Below are 17,510 nucleotides of genomic sequence, written 5' to 3' on the forward strand. Positions count from 1 at the left end.
TTCCATCTCCTTGTGTTTGGAGCATTTGGACCATTTCCTCTAGATGTCCATAAAATGTATAATAAGTTACTGTGAATTACAGTCATCTGTGGAACACCAGAATATAGTCTTTCTTTCAGTGTCTATTATCTCACCTCCCTTATCTACCACTCCTTTCTTCTAGTAGTCACTGTTTTAACACAGATCAGCATTGTTTAGCTTCTGTATACAACAGAAATATGTAATACTGTTATTTTGTGTCTGGCTCACTTCACATTAAATGATGGCCAACTGCAGCAACTAGATTTCATTATTTAGTACTGGATAATATTCACATGTGTATAGACTGCATTTTTCTTTAGCCATTCTTCCATTTATGGGCACCTAGGTTGATCCTATATCATCTCTATTTTGAATAGTTGACACATTAACTTTATTTTCATCACTGCTCTGGAAAATACATATTATGATATTTATTTATGAGAAAATAAACAAGACTAAATAGTCTACCCAATGTCATTAAGCACAGAGATGGCAGAAGTGTATTGTTGAAAACCAGATACATCAATTCTCAAATTCAAACTTCTACAACAAGCAACAGAGCTTCCTATTGCAATTCCCATGGAGCAGCTGGAATGTTTTCATCATATTTGTAGTGTAAGGACAATTACACTGAGCCCTAGGCCATTCATCCTCAGTCTTGGAAAGCTGAAAGTGGCTCTTGGTTCATGGGAATGTCCTGTGTACATTGATTGAATCTTTTCACTTTGTTGGACAGCTTAGACAGTCTCAGCTACCCATTTTCTCTCCCTTATTGAGAGCAGCAGCTGGGGAGATGAGGAATTCAGGAAGTGAGCAAAGACAGCCTTCTATGAGATCTGAAAGTGGATATCCTGTCTACTCAAACTTGGAAGGAGTGTTTAATACAGGAAAGATCCTCTGAAGAAAACCAATTGTGTCAAGTAATGGCCAGTGAAATGGCAGGTAAAAGTACTTGACACCAAGCTGATGACCTGAATTTGATCCTCAGAGCCCATGTGGTAGAGGGAGAGAACTGAATACCTTGGTGTGTGTGAGGCCACACACATGTGCATGCACACACACACTCAGAATAAATAATATAAATTTGAGACATCATGCAAAGTGACTGCTGTCTCCTACCTACTCCATAACCAGGCTACATGAGAAAACAAAGTAGACCCATGTTCAGGTCTTGGTTCTGTGATCTAAAATTGCTCAGGCTTCTGAGTTTCACATTTGTCATCTGAAGTAAATAAGAATAATAAAATCTTCTGTTCCACACAGATTGCAAGCCCAGCGCCACTTTGAGATCTTTGGCAGCAGTTAACTCTGCAGCTCACGCACGATTGAGCCTATATGATAATGAGTATTCAGAGACGGGTAATACCTGGGGGGCACTCACCAACCTAAGACAGAGCACCTGTGTGGCCTGGGCAGGCATCTCCTTGACGGGTAAGGAGACCTGCTGATGTCCCACGCAACCTAAGTCAGAAGCTCAATTTTTAGTAAAAGGGGGACCTGTAGGGTCCTGGCCCCTGTTTTGGGTAACTGTTGCCTTGCTTGCTGACCTTGACCTTGATATGCTCCCTATGCTAATTCCCTGCCGGGTTCCACCCTCCTGAATGCTTAAGGGAAGTTCCTTGTCTGTGTATCCTGCATAATGGGTGTTAACAGCTTAGATGCAAGATTGTAAAACATCGGCAGAGAACTTCTGCCCTCCGGGGTTCTCCCATTGTGCTGTAAGCTTGTATTTAAGACCTCCTCCCTCCTTCAATAAACGGCATTCAGCATTAAAAAAAAGAATTTTATTATACTCTAAATTTTAAAAATCATGATTGTTCTTTTGAACATCACTAGAATAAATAAACATAAGGCTTTATTTCATAAAGAAAAAAATCTTCTGTTCCATCTTTTAAGTAAGTAATAAGTGGAAGACAGCTGAGAGGCATTAAATGCTGACAACAGTACATTGGGTAAACATGACAAAAAATATTATTTCAGGATAGTTTTGTTTTAAGAGGAGAAAGTGTTCATGAAGACAGAGACCAGAAATTACATATAAAATGTTAATATTTATTTTATACAATGGTGATTCTCATTTTCCTTGTTTTGGTTAGCTAAAATTATAGCAACACAAATTTTCAAATGACTAAATAGAATTTAAGTGATAATGGAGAAGTAGAAAATGTGGTAATTATAGAAGAAAGGCATCTAGGCAGTTAGTAATTGATTTAACTCACCTTTTAAGATAGTATATCTGATTAAAACAAAACCAGTAATTCCCTGTGGCCAAGATGCCCACACTGAATGAAAAAAAGCTAATTTGCAAGTAGAATGAAGCCAGGCATGGTAGTAATGGTAGTGCATACCTTTAATCCTACCACTCAGGTGAGAGACTGAGGCAGGAGGATCTCAACTTTGAAACTAGCCTGGGTTGTGTCAAAACTTTGCTTCATCCCCTGCCACTCCTCCCCCAAAAAACGAGTCAGTCAAAGAATGAAAAATTACAGTTAATTTCTATTATTGACAATTCCAACTATAAGAAGCCATGCAAACAATGAATTTATTATGTGACCATAGCTCTAAAGGGAAACACAGTATATCTTCTGACCCTCTATGGCATTTTGTCAACTAATCAATGCATAACCTTGATTTGTGCTTTTTCTCAAAGGCACAGTGTTTGACATGTGTATTCTACTCGTTAACATTGAGCTCACACAACAGCACTGTACATAGACCTGGAATGCAGGGCCTGTAAAATGCATCCGTAAGCTTGCAAACATCACACTGCATCTAAGCAGAATGTTCAGGGCCATTTAGACCCTGATATCACCAAGCAAAAGTCCAGCAATGAGGAAGGGTACAACAGTGGAAGAATTGAAAAGCTAGGGACCTCAACCTCAGCTAGTAAGAGCCATGTCAGGTGACCCAACTCTTTCGCCATTTACATATACCTGGGCATTATTTTAGGAGTCACAGATAGATTTTTAGTAAGTAGACAAATCTCCACAAATAATGAAAGGCCACAGTCTTGTGCAACCACTGAAGCAAAGAAATGTGGACTCATTATTTGTCAAAATAGACTTCAGAACAAGAGGAGACTTGGTTTGCTTTAGTGGTACAGCGTCTAGCAGGCTGATTGAGCTCCTATGAATGACCGAACACTCAAGTGTATGTGAGTAGTACAAATTGGAGTTGATAGTTTCTTTTTTAAATATATGTAATATTAAGGGCACAAATTAGGTTCGTATGGAATGGGTGGGTAGATCCTAAAGGAGTTGAGGGAGGGGTGAATATGATCAAAACACAATGTATTGTAGGCAATTCTCAAAGAATTAATTAAAATACTAAAAATTTAAATTCAAGTTTAAAAGAAGAGAGAAGTGGGCCAGAGAGGTGGCTCTGCAGATAAGAGGACTTACAGCTTTGACAGAGTTCAGGGGAATTGATTCCCAGCACCCACGTGGCAGCTAATTTTCTATAACTACAGTTCCAGGGGATCCAATGCCCTCTCCTGAATTCCATGGGCATACATGTTTTAAGTGATGCACATACACACAAACAGGCAAAATATTCATACACATAAAATAAAAGTAAGTAAACCTCTTTTTTAAAAAGAGAAATATAACTTTTAAGGTGGAAAAAATCCACAATTTTTGTGATAGGTGCTGTTGTCCTGGTGATGAGGAGATCAAACAGACTCAGCATCAGATAGGACCAGGATGGACCTGATGAGCACTCACTGTGTCACATGACCATACAACAACCCACCCCTGCTGTGGATGATTGATTGATAAATAAAACACTGATTGGCCAGTAGCCAGGCAGGAAGTATAGGCAGGACTAACAGAGGAGAATTGAGAGAACAGGAAGGCAGAGAGGAGAAGACACCAGTCTGTCATCCAGGAAGCATCATGTAAAGGCAGCAGGTAAAGCCATGGAACACGTGGCGACATATAGATTATCAGAAATGGGCTGAGAATAAGAGTAAGAGCTAGACAATGGTAGGCCTGAGCTAATGGCCGAGCAGTTTAAATAATATAAGCATCTGTATGTTTATTTTATAAGTGGGCTGGGGAACTGCAGGGGCTTGGCGGGACCCGGAGAGAAAAACTCTAGCTACACACCCCCACAGAGCAAAGTACGCTTCCTGTCAAGTGCATGTGAGACATTCTCTGAAATAAAATACATTGTGGGTCATGAACATTTCAGCAAACTTTCACCACTGAAACAGAAAGTTTTTTCTAGTTTAATAATAGAATTAAACTGGAAATCAAAAGCAAGAAGAAATTAGAGACTCCTGAAATAAATGGAAATTAAACAGTTGTTCCCACAGGACCTAAAATGGCAAACAGATTCTATGTGCTTCCTCTGAAAACACAAATGACAATTTTTACCTAGCTACAAAAATCACTTCTGCAATATAGGGGGCCATAAAACCCGAGCTCTGTAGCCTGATTTGCTGATTACTTCATGTGCTGTTGCAGAAACTTTCTGGTTTTGCTTTTGTTGCTTTTGGATTCTGTGGGCCACATCCAAGGAGTATTTGCTTCACCTGGTGATCACACTGTTTTAATGGCAATAGTTTTATAATGTGCTTAAAAGTCTGATACTGTGATGCATGACCTTATGCTTAGACCTTCTTTGCTAGCTGACCTGACAAACGCTAGACCCTCCTGGGTGAAAAAGCATAGGTTTACCACCACAACCGAATAAAAACAACTTTAAAAAAAAACCCTGAAAATAAATCATAGACATAAAATTATGAAACTCATGGAGGAAACTTGGGAGAAAAAAAATCTTGAAAACTTTGAATTAGGCAAAAGTTCTTATATATGTTATGAAATATAGCCTATTAAAATCCATTAACTCCACTAAAATTAAAAACTAAAGTTTGAAAATAGTGTTGAAAAAAATGAAAAACTCAGCAGCAAATATCACGTATCTGACAGCAGGCTATATAAGGAAATCCCCAAACCCAATATCAAGGATGCGAACATTCTCCTAAAAGATTGACAAAATGTTTAAACAGGTGCATCAAGAAAGTAGAGAGTTGGCAAATAAGCTCTTGAAAAGCTGATCTATGAATGGGCAGAAAAAAAAGTTCAGCAGAAAAAGATGCTGGTCCCAGAGCCTGACATCCTGAATTCAGTCCCCAGGCCCCACAGGGTACAAGGAGAACACCAACACAACCCAGTCCTGCAAGTTATCTTCTGACCTTCATTTGTGTGCTGTGGTGTGCATATGTGCACATGCACACACACATGCACCACACACACACACACACACACACACACACACACACACACATACATTCATAGACACATACACTAAAAAAATAAATAAATGCAAAATATTATTTTAAAGGGCCACAATCATTAATGCAAATTGAATCATGCTGTACACCATTCCATGTCTATCAGAATGGCAAGGGTGAGGATTATGGAGACTGCTAACAGGTTGATGGTGACCTTGAAAATAAACTAGTTTTCTAGAGAACAACTGAGGTATAACTTCCTGGAAGCCCCAGCAGTCACACAATCCTGGAGGATTTGCCTCAAACAAATTAAAATCTAGGCTTGTACACAAACACATGTGAATATTTAATACAACCTTATTCATTATTGCCCTAAACTGGAAATAGCCTAAATGTCTTTCAGTGGGGAAAGCATAAGCCACTTTAGATACATCCAAACAGTGGGAGTCTCCCATAGATCTTTCGTCATGGAACTGGTGTCCTTCGTGAAGGCACACCTCCCATGCTCTGCCGTGTGAAGTCACAGTGAGAAGATGTCTGTCTGCAGGGGATCTGCCATACTCAATCTGCCACACTTTGGTCTTAGACTTCCTAGTCTCCGAATCTATGGGAAATGAACTTCCAGTGTTTATAAGCCGTATGGTCTGTGGTATTTTGTTGGTGTGGCATCAATGGCTATGACGCAATGTGATTCCATTTGTATGACATTCTGAACAAAGCAAATGGTTAGGGACAGAAAACAGATCTGTGGGTAACATGGGGACGGGTAGAGGAAACGCTTTGACTGAAAAGGGTAACAAGAGAAGAAAACTTTACTGTATAGAAGGTATTCTGTGGTGATTACATAAGTCTGTGCATGTTTTTAAACTCATTGAACCATATACAAAAAAATCAAATGTAGTATATGTTAATTTTGAAGAAACGAATACATTTTTAAAAGACAACACTAACAGAAAAGAATTTGCAAAGCTGGCAAATCATAAACCTGACAGTTAAGACAGTGTGCTATATAATTTATTCATCACTTTCTTTGAATTGATAGATTTATGTAAATGTATAAAGGCTATAGCTACCTTGTAATAAATATTTTCTTAAATATACTTGATCACTGTCTTTAGAAATACTTGTGTTTTTTAAATGCTCTCCAAACTAAGCTTAGACGTGAGGGTCTGCCTACCTAATTGCTTGCAATTACACCTCTTTATGTCCTTATGAAATCCTCATTATTATACCTCACCTCATTTGTGTGCAAGAGAAAAGACCTTTTTGTTGGCATGGGATCTAACTTGAAGCAATTCCAAACAAGTCAAGCATATTATTAGGCCCATCCACCAGAGAGGTGAGTTAATTCTTGAAGTATATGGTACTCACTGGTGGAAGCAGTGTGGCCCAGAGATGAGGGAATTTCTGTCCTCACTCCCATCCCCTTTTCCATTCCTCATTAGATTACTCTGATTTGGGGATTTTTTTTTTTTTTTTAGTCAAAGCAATATGGCAGTGAGGAGACTTGAGTTTGTGAGTGCACCTTCTTTTTACATCCTTGAATTCAGTCAAGAAATACACTCTGCTGCCCTTTGCCAACTTTAACACAATTGGCCAGTGGTCTCACTTCCCTCTTCCACATTGGCTTTGTCTGTTAATAGACGAGAACACTGTGATACCTATTGTGGAATAATCTTTTTGTACACTGTGAAGATGTGCCTTTGCCAAGGCGCCTTCTGGTTGCTTTAATGAAAAGCTAAATGGCCATTAGCTAGGCAGGGAATATAGGCAGGAGAGCCAGACAGATAGAACCCAGGGAAGAAGAGTCACCAGCCAAATAGAGAGGAAGCAGCATGGACTTTAAAAAGTAAAGGTAACTTAGCAACATAAAAGGACATAGATTTTTAAAAAATGGGTTAATTTAAGTTATAAGAACTAGTGAAAAGCAAGCCTAAGCTATCAGCCAAGCTTTCATAATTAATAAGAAGTCTCTATGTGCTTAAAAAAAGGGATCTAAACACACAAAAATGGAGCCAACGCAGTTTCCTAGTCTCATGTCTCTCATACCGGCCATGGCACAGAAACAGGTTCCAGGCAGCTGTCTGCCTGCTTGAGCCACCAATGTGCCATGAGCTAAGTCGAATGGTGGGTTTGAGATTTGTTCATGCAGACAGAGAAGGTTGCAGATGCACAGTAAAGCAGGTTCAGATGGAAAACACTTCTAAACAGGTTATAGTGTGTTTCAAAATGTGCATAGGCTTAAGAAAGAAAAAAAAGGGTATAGATAGTCATAGAAAAATAGTTTAAAAATAATGTCTTTAAAGAAAGAGTAAAGTGAAAAAATAAGCCATATAGAGATGGAAAATATACAGGGAGTCTGGATCGTGTATGCTATTGTGTTATCGTTAATCTTTTTGAATGCTGATGAACAAATGATAGCTACCGAGAGACACTGGATTATGGAAACTGCTAAATTAAACCAATCTATATATTTTTAAAATGTCTTAACTTCAAAATGAAAGTCAAATAATATGTTGCATTGTAGAAGAGGTTATGCTTTTGTTTCTACAGAAAACAAAGGGCTGTGGATTCATCCAGGCCAAAGAGGATCAGGTTTGATCAGTAGCAAGACCTCCTAAGAATCCGGGCTACAGACATAAAGAAATAAATCTAGAAAAACTGCAAGACAGGTGATGTATATTTTACCTGCTCAAACATAAAACAAAAAATCATTCTGACTTATGTACAACACTCAATCTATACTTGTGTTAATGCAGATATGTATGTTACCTTTGAAAGTTTATGTGTTTTCAGAGCAAGGGGACCAGATACCAATGAAAATGGGTGGCCCAGGTGATCCAGCCTCTCAGAATGCCTCTGTTGCAGTTTCTTCAGAGTTCTGCATCAAGAACAGTTTCGAGGCTACTGACTAAGATGATCCAGCCTCACAGACTCCTCCAGCCAGGACTTCAGATAAGCTCTACACTTTCCTATCACACAGGGACTGGACAACAAATAATACAACCAACTCTACCAGGACTTGACCATTATCCCAATTTTCCAAGGGTCTCCTAAAGATTCCAATGCCCCCAGACAACAGGAAGCAATCTAGAGAACATGATGCTCACATTCCCAAGAGGTGTGGGATTTTGGTTATTTGATGGGTTATAGATATTTGTCATCCTTTGGGGGGGTTGGTTACAAGTTGTTGTTAGTCTTGTTCAGAAAAAAGCTAAACAAAGGAGTTATATTCAAGGATCTCTTTCTGAAGGAAAAAAGAGATATAATATAGAAATGATGAGATAAAAGGGTAAACTGTTGAGTCTACTTTTAAACAACTATTAGTTCCAAATATTTTACATTGATATAGATTTTGGTATATTGATACAAATTTAAGGTTATTTTTGTTATACTGTATATATGTTTCTGTTATTGTTTAAGGTACATCCCATTTTAAAAGATTATGTGAAGTTTTAATCTTTGAAAGCTATTTAGGATAATACAGGTTAGTAGTCATCTGTAACTATCAAACTTATAGTCATGTTAGGTATGTTTTCAAGGTCATACAGAGATATATTTTAGATATATAGGTAATTTTCAAAGACCTCAAAGACCTGAAGAATATGGCATTTAAAATGTTTTAATAACATAAGGCTTTTTATGACAGTGAGACACATCTGTTCCTGGCAGCACCAATTTACTTCAAAAAGGATGATGGGCATTGAAGAACCTCCATATGGAGTTTGCTTTCTTTGTGGCAAAAGCTAGCCATTTGGGTAAGAAACTGCCCTTGCCTCGACTACTGACAGTATGCTATCCAAACTGGGCCAGCAGGACACAAAAGGTGACTGCTGAACTTTGCCAAGACAGGGTAGGACAATCCTTCAAAAAGTTACTACTTCACAGAAAAGTCTGACAGATATTATAGGCCTCTAGGCTGAAGATTGGATGCCCCAGTGTTGCAGAGGAACCTTGGATGACTGCCCAGGCAACCAGATATCTGTCATTTCTATAGGTTTGAAAGTGGCTTGCACTAAACTTCCTGTTGACTCAGGTGATATTAGATCCTTCTGGTGTCTTTGATGGAATTGAAGACTAGATAATCATAGTTATAGTTTTCCTCAGTTATGATAGAAGGTAAATTAGGTAAAGAGCATTGGACTCATCAAGATAGAATAAATAATAGAGTGTTTTCTACAAATATGCCAAATACAAATGGACTAGACATTATAAATGTAATTCTTACCTGATAATTGTTCTTATTATATATAGTTTTACTGTCTTAAAGTTAAATCCTTTCCTTTATATTTAGACAAAAAGGGGGAAATGCTGTGGAATAATCTTTTTTTACACTGTAAAGATGTGTCTTTGCCAAGGCGCCGTCTGATTGATTTAATAAAAAGCTAAATAGCCATTAGCTAGGCAGGAGAGCCAGACAGAGAGAACTCTGGGAAGAAGAAGGGCAGAGTCACAAGTGAAATGGAGAGGAAACAGAATAGGCTTTACAAAGTAAAGGTAACTGAGCCATGTAAAAGGATGTAGATGAAAAGATATGGGTTAATTTAAGTTATAAGAACTAGTTAAAAAAACAAGCCTAAACTATCAGCCAAGCTTTCATAATTAATAAGAAGTCTCCACGTGGTTATTTGGGAGCTGGCAGGCAGGACAGAAAAATCCACCTACAGATACCCCCATTCCAAACTCTTGAGATACCACATGGGAAGTCCAGATATCATACAGTACTTTTTCACCTCCTAAACGGTAGCTATTGCTATGCTCACAGACAGGTGATGTGGGTCAATTACACTACAAATGGAAATCAAAGTATGTCTCTATGTTGGTTTATCAGCATCTTCCTTTGGGCCTGGTCATTCACACTTGTGAAGCTTTTCACATTGCTTTGGAAATACTTTACCTTCAGTTCGAAGAGACAGTAACAGGATGAATGGGGAAAAGAATCACAAGGCTTTGTTTTTCCCATGTGACCTAATTTGGCTGTAATCTGTATACTGTCAGTCCTAGCAGAGAAATCGACAGGCCTTGTTCCTCATTCAATTCCTAACTTTGTGAAATTGCCATACAAGGTACAAAAAATGAGTAAATTGGCTTCAGACGCAAATCCTTTAAAAAAAATTAGTAGCCATACCCCTTACCTTGGAGAATTTCAAAATTAGTTTGCACAAAATTAAAATCCTTGTTAAGTTGCAATGTCTGTAAATCGTGTAAGAGAAAGGAACGATGTGGGTTTTATTTTTCTGTTCTAGTCAAGCTGAGAAAAACGACTCAAGGCTCTTGCCCAACCAAAGCCTTATTTCTCCCAGTGCATGGACACCAAGACATGAAAATGCATGTGTGTTTTATAGCAAATGGCAAGAATAACTTCTAATTAAGGCTATCTAAAGCCTCATTCTGGTGTTTCCCCATTCCACTACATTTCTAGACTGCAAGTGGCTCTGCTCTTCACCTTTGCCTCTGAGGTGAGCAGAGAACCATGGAAACACAGGTCAACCTGCAGAAACAAGGCCCGAGCTAGAACCCATGGCGCCATTGACTTCTGTGAAAACCCAGGAAGAACACTAGACACACTGGCCCAATTTTATGATTAGCTGGTTGTTAATTTTTGAGTCGTCTTAGTCCATGAGTCTCCTTTGCGTGTTAGGTTAACTTGGAGGAATGTGATGGGAAAGCATTCCCCTTAACTTAGGGGGGAAAAAAAAGTGTAGAGTCCCAGTTTATAGTGATTTGAAAGGCTAATAGACCAAAATGAGAATACAATAGTGAAATTTTAATGGAGTTTTAAAAAATCACTCTTCTGGATTTCTTTCAGAATGATGTAACCACAGGGGTTTGAAAACACAGGGGCAGTAAACACGATGGTGGGTGCTTATCATTTTTAAGAAAACCTCAAAATTGGGAGAAAGGGAGACAAAAGAAACATATCACAGGTTTCTGTACCTGTCCTATTCAGGTCAGTTTCTGAAAATGTCTTGGCAGATATGAATCATCGCTATTTCCTCCACAGAGATAAACAGGAACTACAGACTTTAAAGTTCAATGGGAAGGCAACTCCGGTTCAAATTGTGAGTTGCTCGGACCCAGACTGCCCCTCCAGAAAAGTCTATCATTGATTACCCTGCCCTCCACCCCTTCATTTGTAGGGAAAATGTCTGGATAAAATCCCCCTACAACCATAGCACTAGACACCTCCACCTCCACCTCTGTAGGTGGGGGATGTGCCAGGAGGACTTCAAAGACTTGGCGAAATAGGCAGAGGCTGAAGCCAAACAACCCCAGCTCAGCCTGGCAAGACTGTCTGGAATCAGCCTCCATGGAAGTGGTAAAGTGGGGGCGATACTGCTCACTTCGCAGGGTGACTGAAGTCAGGGTGAGATGCCAGCAAGGAAGCTGCTAAGTGTTTTCTGAGGTTGGATTGGAAAGACATGCTGCTTTCCAATTCACTGACCCTGGGCTGGCTGGCTCTCCACCACATACTGGACCTCCACTGCACTTCCCTTGAGTCAATCTGCTTTGGGAAGGAGAAGGATTCTTGGGCATTCCTCTAAGGCAGTGGTTCTCAACCTTCTTAAATGCAGTGACCCTTTAATACAGTTCATGTTGTGGTGACCCCCAACCATAAAATTATTTTCATTGCTACTTCATAACTGTAATTTTGCTATTATAAATAGTAATGTAAATATATGATACGCAGGATATCTAATATGTGACCCCTGTGAAAGGGTCGTGTGACCCACAATGGGGTCGTGACCCACAGGTTGAGAATTGATACTATCTAAACATCACTACCTGTGGCAACTTGGAGCTGACAGAAGCTCGATCCTGTCTCTTGAGCTAGCTTTTAGGGGATATGGGGAGGGTCACTGACAGATGGACAACTTCCTCTTCCTTCATTTCAGCGATCATTTTTTAAAGCTGGATCCAATCTTTTTCTTTTAGAAATGCTTTATTTTCCCTCTCCAGTGTCTGGTTCTCTAGCCAGGACATAGCCAAGCCTGTTTCTCAAATTAAAGACACCGAACAAAGCTAACTCCTGTGTGTTCCCTGCTGCCTGTTGTCCACCTCCCTTAAATAAAAAAAAAAAAAAAAAAAAAAAAAGCCTTAAAAATAAAATAAATAAATAATGAAGAAGAAGGGGAGAGGAGGGCCGGGGAAGGGGAGGGGAGACGAGAGAAGGTTAGAAAAGGGAAAGATAAAAATAGAGACAGACAGACAGACGAACGAACTTTAGATCTAGAAATGTCAACTCTGACCCCGGTCCAGGTTTCAGCTTTCGCTTCGATCCCTCATTCTGCTCCACCACACACACACACACACACACACACACACACACACACACACACACACACACACACACACACATAAACCCACCAACCTCAGATACATCTGACGCTTCGTCAACTTGTAGCCTCTAACAGCAGCGAAAGGACCGAGGTCCTTCGCCACCTGCCCCCCAAAGACACTGCAAGAGTCCGCGGCGCCGCAGTAACCGCCTCCTGCTGCAGTCCGGACAGAGTTTCAAATCGAAATCCTTCCTTCGGGCTAGCGCTCCTCTGCCCCTCGCCCCGCTCCCCTGGTTTCGACCTCCTTCCCGGGAGGCCCCGGAAGAAGCAGGTCACTTTGCCACTTCTGAGGACGGGGTGGAGAAGCAGCGACAGAGACTCCCACCGAAAGAGCCCCAAACCGAGTACCCTTCGCCCCACTCGCCGCCGCACCCCCGCGCAGGTCCGGTGCTGCTGGCGAGGGGGCCACTGGCCAAGGTGCCGGTGCTCACTCGGGGTGCGGGGATTCAGGCGGGACGGTGAGGAGGAAAGGCTCGGGGAGGGGGCTGGTTGACGGGGAACAGATGGGGCAGGTGAGGGGAGAGGGCGACCCGGCGCTCTCCAGCTCCTGGCCATTGCAACTCCGAAGCGCGCAGATGGACCTTGCCGTCTGAAAGGCCTTTCCTCCCTGGGCGCTCGCCTCCCTCTCGCCCCGCTCCCCGCCTAGACGTCTGCGGGAAAAGAAGGTGCAAGAGTACCTGGAGCGAATACCATGACTTCCTTCAGCCGCTACGCCCCTGGGTTCAGAGAAGTGGGCGAGCCAGAAGGCGGGAGCCGCCGGGAGATGGGGATCCGCGCGCGGAGCGGAGCAGGCGGGCGCGCGGGCAGCGGGCGGGACGGTCAGCACCTCGGACAGCTCCCCGCGCGCGGTCCCGGGCTGTGGTTTCGGCGCTGGGCGCGCGCTGCCTCCACAATGCACCGCTGCGCCGGCGGGAGGAGGAGACCCAAGCCGGCTCAGCTCATCCTTGGTCCCCGCGCCAGCTCGGCGTTCTGCCGCTGAGGGAGCAGGGCGCTTCTATCGCTTCCATCCGAGCAGGAAGGACGGAAGGGGAAGTCAGAGAGAAAGGTAATTGCCCGGTTTCCCGGCAGGGACACGACTAATTGCTTCTAATTACTTGCTGTCACTCACCCCCAGGGATGCCGGGCTGACATTTAGGATGAGTTTGTACCTTTCCCCCACATCGCACTGGAGTTTACTCCAGAGGCTAACTAAGTCTGAGTTCTCAGAGTCTAACTGGCTCTGAACAGAAGAAGGGACCGCCAAGTTAACCCATCTTTCGTGTTCACAATTTCTCTGACTGTCCCAGGCCTCTCCAAATGTAAACAAGAGAGCTTAAGGAGAAAACCAGCTTGACTGTGGAGTGCATGAGGAGGGCGCCGCTAAAGAGCCCTGCTCCCTCGTGACAGCTAGGTCGACTCCCATAATTGCAGGTTCTCAAGGTCATAGCCTCGGAGGAAATGGCGTTAGCCAGGGCAAAGGAAAGTCCAGATGAGACAGGTCTCGGACAAACTCAAACTATGCAGAGCCAACATATTCCTGAGATTGAGGACAAACCCCAAAGCTTTCCCAAACCTGGCTCAGTGGGTATCTGCTCCCCTTCGTCACACCTGACTCTACCCTAAAGACACCAGGACCTGCTGGATGATCACTGCAGGCTCCTAATCCATTGCTCTCTTGAAGATATCTATTCTCCAAATTATGTTTGTGCAATGTGGGCAAACCACATTAGATGACACTAGCTTGCAACAGGTGCATGTTGGTTCTGATGCCAGAGTCAAAACCGCATAAGGATCCACTTGCCTTGGCTTTTATCCTCCATTTCTGCAGTTGAATGAGGTTGCCCAAGAACAAAGGCAGTAGAGCATTCTCTGTAGTTCTTTGGGCATTCTTCATCTTTCCCCTGAAACAGTCTAGGTATTCTGAAAACACAATATTAACAATTTGATTGGAGGCCATGAGCTCTGCTCTGTTTTGGCAGATATAAGCATTCAAACAGCCAGGCTGGCATTGGGTTTGTTCAAAGCCACAATAGGTTGAAAATACAAATAGTTTCACAGCTCTTGAACTACAGTTTTCGGGGAGGCATATGGGCAGCTTCACTGTAATACAATCAGAACTGCTCTTAGCACCTGGTGTCACACAAGGTGAAACAGATGGGGACTGTCTCAAGATGCAAGTCAGCTGATGGGCAAGATAAATGATACGCACGAAGGGATAGAGTCTTCTCATATCCCAAAGTTACACTCAAACCTCCGGGGCCAAAGATTCTCGACCTCTCTTGTTTCAGCACCATGGGATTCATGATGCACTATTTAAGATATGTTTGAATGACAGGCCAACTGTCTTTTTCTGGGTTTGTTTGTTTGGTTTTTTGTTTTTGTTTTTGTTTTTTGGTTTTTCGAGACAGGGTTTCTCTGTGTAGCTTGGAGCCTTTCCTGGAACTCGCTTTGTAGACCAGGCTGGCCTCGAACTCACAGAGATTCGCCTGGCTCTGCCTCCCGAATGCTGGGATTAAAGGCGTGCACCACCACCGCCCAGCCGGGCCAACTATCTTTAGACACTCCTTTACCACCTTTATTTTTTACAACTTTATTTCTAATGCCTCTTATTCTCCTAAAGCATAAATAAATATCCATGGCTAGATTCAAGAAAAAAAATATAGTGTAAGAACACTTAAAAAATGTTTAAGAGTCAATCAGATCCAAACTTAGCTACGACACCTTCACCATTTATTCATTGTATAACCTTGGATACATCAACTGACTTGTCTCATCTCATCTGTACTATAAGGACTGAGGCATCTGGCAGCCTTGCTGTGAACAATCTCTGAAATATGGATTGTGAGTGAGTTAAGAAAAAGTAAGGGGGCCAGCTGTGGTGGTGCATGCCTTTAATCCAAGCACTCTGGAGGCAGAGTCAGGCAGACCTCTGTGAGTTCCAGGACAGCCAGAGCTACATAGTGATTCCATGTCAAAGAAAGAAAGAAAGGAAGGAAGGAAGAGAGAGAGAGAGAGAGAGAGAGAGAGAGAGAGAGAGAGAGAGAGAGAGAGGAAGAAGAAGAAGAGGAAGAAGAAGAAGAAGAAGAAGAAGAAGAAGAAGAAGAAGAAGAAGAAGAAGAAGAAGAAGAAAGCATGACCCATTTAAACTTATTCCAGAAATCACTGACACCCTGGGAGAATGTTATGCTCTATGGGAAAACAAATTAGTAGATCAGTGCCTCATGGATATTAATGTGCCGATGTATCCCACGGGGACCATGTTAAACTGTAGGCTGTGAGTCAGTAGGCTACAGTAGATCCTGAGATACTTCATTTCTAACCAGTTTCAGGTAATGTCCATTCTGCAGGGCCTTATACTATCCTTTAGTAGCCAGACAGCAGACATATCAGCATTTTTTTTAAAAGTTATTATACCTCCCCCAAACCAATAACTTACCTTTATAAGCATTAAACAGAAAAGAAACCTAGACAAAGTCCCACAGAATGCTAGGATAGATAGTAGCCAAAAATAGTAGTATAATTTAAATCAAAATAGATAAATAAATAAATAGATAGATAGATAGATAGATAGATAGATAGATAGATAGATAAATAAATAAATAAATAGAAACATGATTAAAGATGGACCCATGGGTTCTCCAACTTTTTCATGAGCCTAAAGTGGCAATAGATGGAATATGGTCTAACAGAAACATGAACAGATCAATGCTAAACACAAATTCTCAGCCCCCTTCCTCAATAAGAATTACAGACTCTGTCCTTTCCTGAATCATCTCTTCCTTACCCCTTCCCCCGACACACACCACCAAACACCACACTGTTACTGAGCCAGAGGACAGTATTTTTTTTTTCAGTCTAATTGGGGGTGTGTGTTTTCAAATTTTACTTCTACTGAGGATGATTCCAGGACCTCACATATTGCCAGCCGGGGATCTACTGCCAAGGTATAATGCCAGCTCCTGTATATATTTTAGTCACGACAATTAATATTGTTCCTTATACACCCAAGTCACTTCAATGATGATTTAGTTTCTTTCAAAGGTTTCATTTGTGCATTTCACTCAACATTATCTCAAATTTGTTCCATGACCAGAATTATTCAATATTTCAATAAGATTTAATTTCAATATTCTGATAGCATCTAGATTTTAATTTTTTTTTTTTTTTTTGGTTTTTCGAGACAGGGTCTCTCTGTGTAGCTTTGCGCCTTTCCTGGAACTCGCTTTGTAGACCAGGCTGGCCTCGAACTCACAGAGATCCGCCTGCCTCTGCCTCCCGAGTGCTGGGATTAAAGGCGTGCGCCACCACCGCCCGGCTAGATTTTAATATTTTTACATCTTGATATAAATGATATATTTAGTAACTGAATACCTAATAAGAAGATGGTTGTTTCCTTTTATTCTACCATAATATGGGCCAGATTCCTTGACACATCATTTGCCCAGATTTTATCCCACAACTGAAGTTTTAGTTCTTGGTGTTTTTTGTTTGTTTGTTTGTTTGTTTTGTTTGAGACAGGGTTTCTCTGTGTAGCTTTGAAGTTTTTCCTGGAACTCATTCTGTAGCCCAGGCTGGTCTCGAACTCACAGAGATCCACCTGCCTCTGCCTCCCGAGTGCTGGGATTAAAGGCGTGCACTACCACTGCCCGGCTCTTGGTGTGTTTTCTTCTGTCTCAGAACATCTCCATGCATGACAGCTCACTCTACTCAAACAGTTTTGAAATTCAAACAGCCATTCTACCAGTGAGGGAGCCATTGCTACTGTCTACCACACTCTGCCTTCACAGTCAGTTCAGCTCAGTAATGGAAGCAGCAATAAACAGTAAGACAGTAAACAAGCAATAATAGATGCCCAACTTCCAATTCCAGAACTGAGCCTGTCAAATGGGGCACTCTGCTGTTGAGGGGTGCTTGTCAAGGCTCTGAATGGCTTA

General features: G+C 41.6%; 1 protein-coding gene and 1 long non-coding RNA gene across 3 annotated transcripts in view; one reads left to right on the top strand and one right to left on the bottom strand.

Annotated features, from left to right (window-relative positions):
• Nucleotides 1–14,185, bottom strand: part of Akain1 (A-kinase anchor inhibitor 1) — a 43,458-nt gene extending 29,273 nt beyond the window's left edge. Inside the window, exon 1 of the mRNA XM_052750139.1 lies at nucleotides 13,275–14,185. Within this exon, the coding sequence (XP_052606099.1) occupies nucleotides 13,275–13,290 (16 nt within the window). The 5' untranslated portion in view covers nucleotides 13,291–14,185. The remainder of the gene's footprint in view (nucleotides 1–13,274) is intronic.
• Nucleotides 13,530–17,510, top strand: part of LOC128117796 (uncharacterized) — an 84,902-nt gene continuing 80,921 nt past the window's right edge. For both annotated transcript variants that reach the window (XR_008220910.1, XR_008220909.1), the window contains exon 1: nucleotides 13,530–13,642. This is a non-coding gene — a long non-coding RNA (uncharacterized LOC128117796). The remainder of the gene's footprint in view (nucleotides 13,643–17,510) is intronic.

Source organism: Peromyscus californicus, unplaced genomic scaffold (assembly GCF_007827085.1).
Source record: "Peromyscus californicus insignis strain IS unplaced genomic scaffold, ASM782708v3 Scaffold_21__1_contigs__length_65335640, whole genome shotgun sequence".
Lineage (NCBI taxonomy): Eukaryota > Metazoa > Chordata > Mammalia > Rodentia > Cricetidae > Peromyscus > Peromyscus californicus.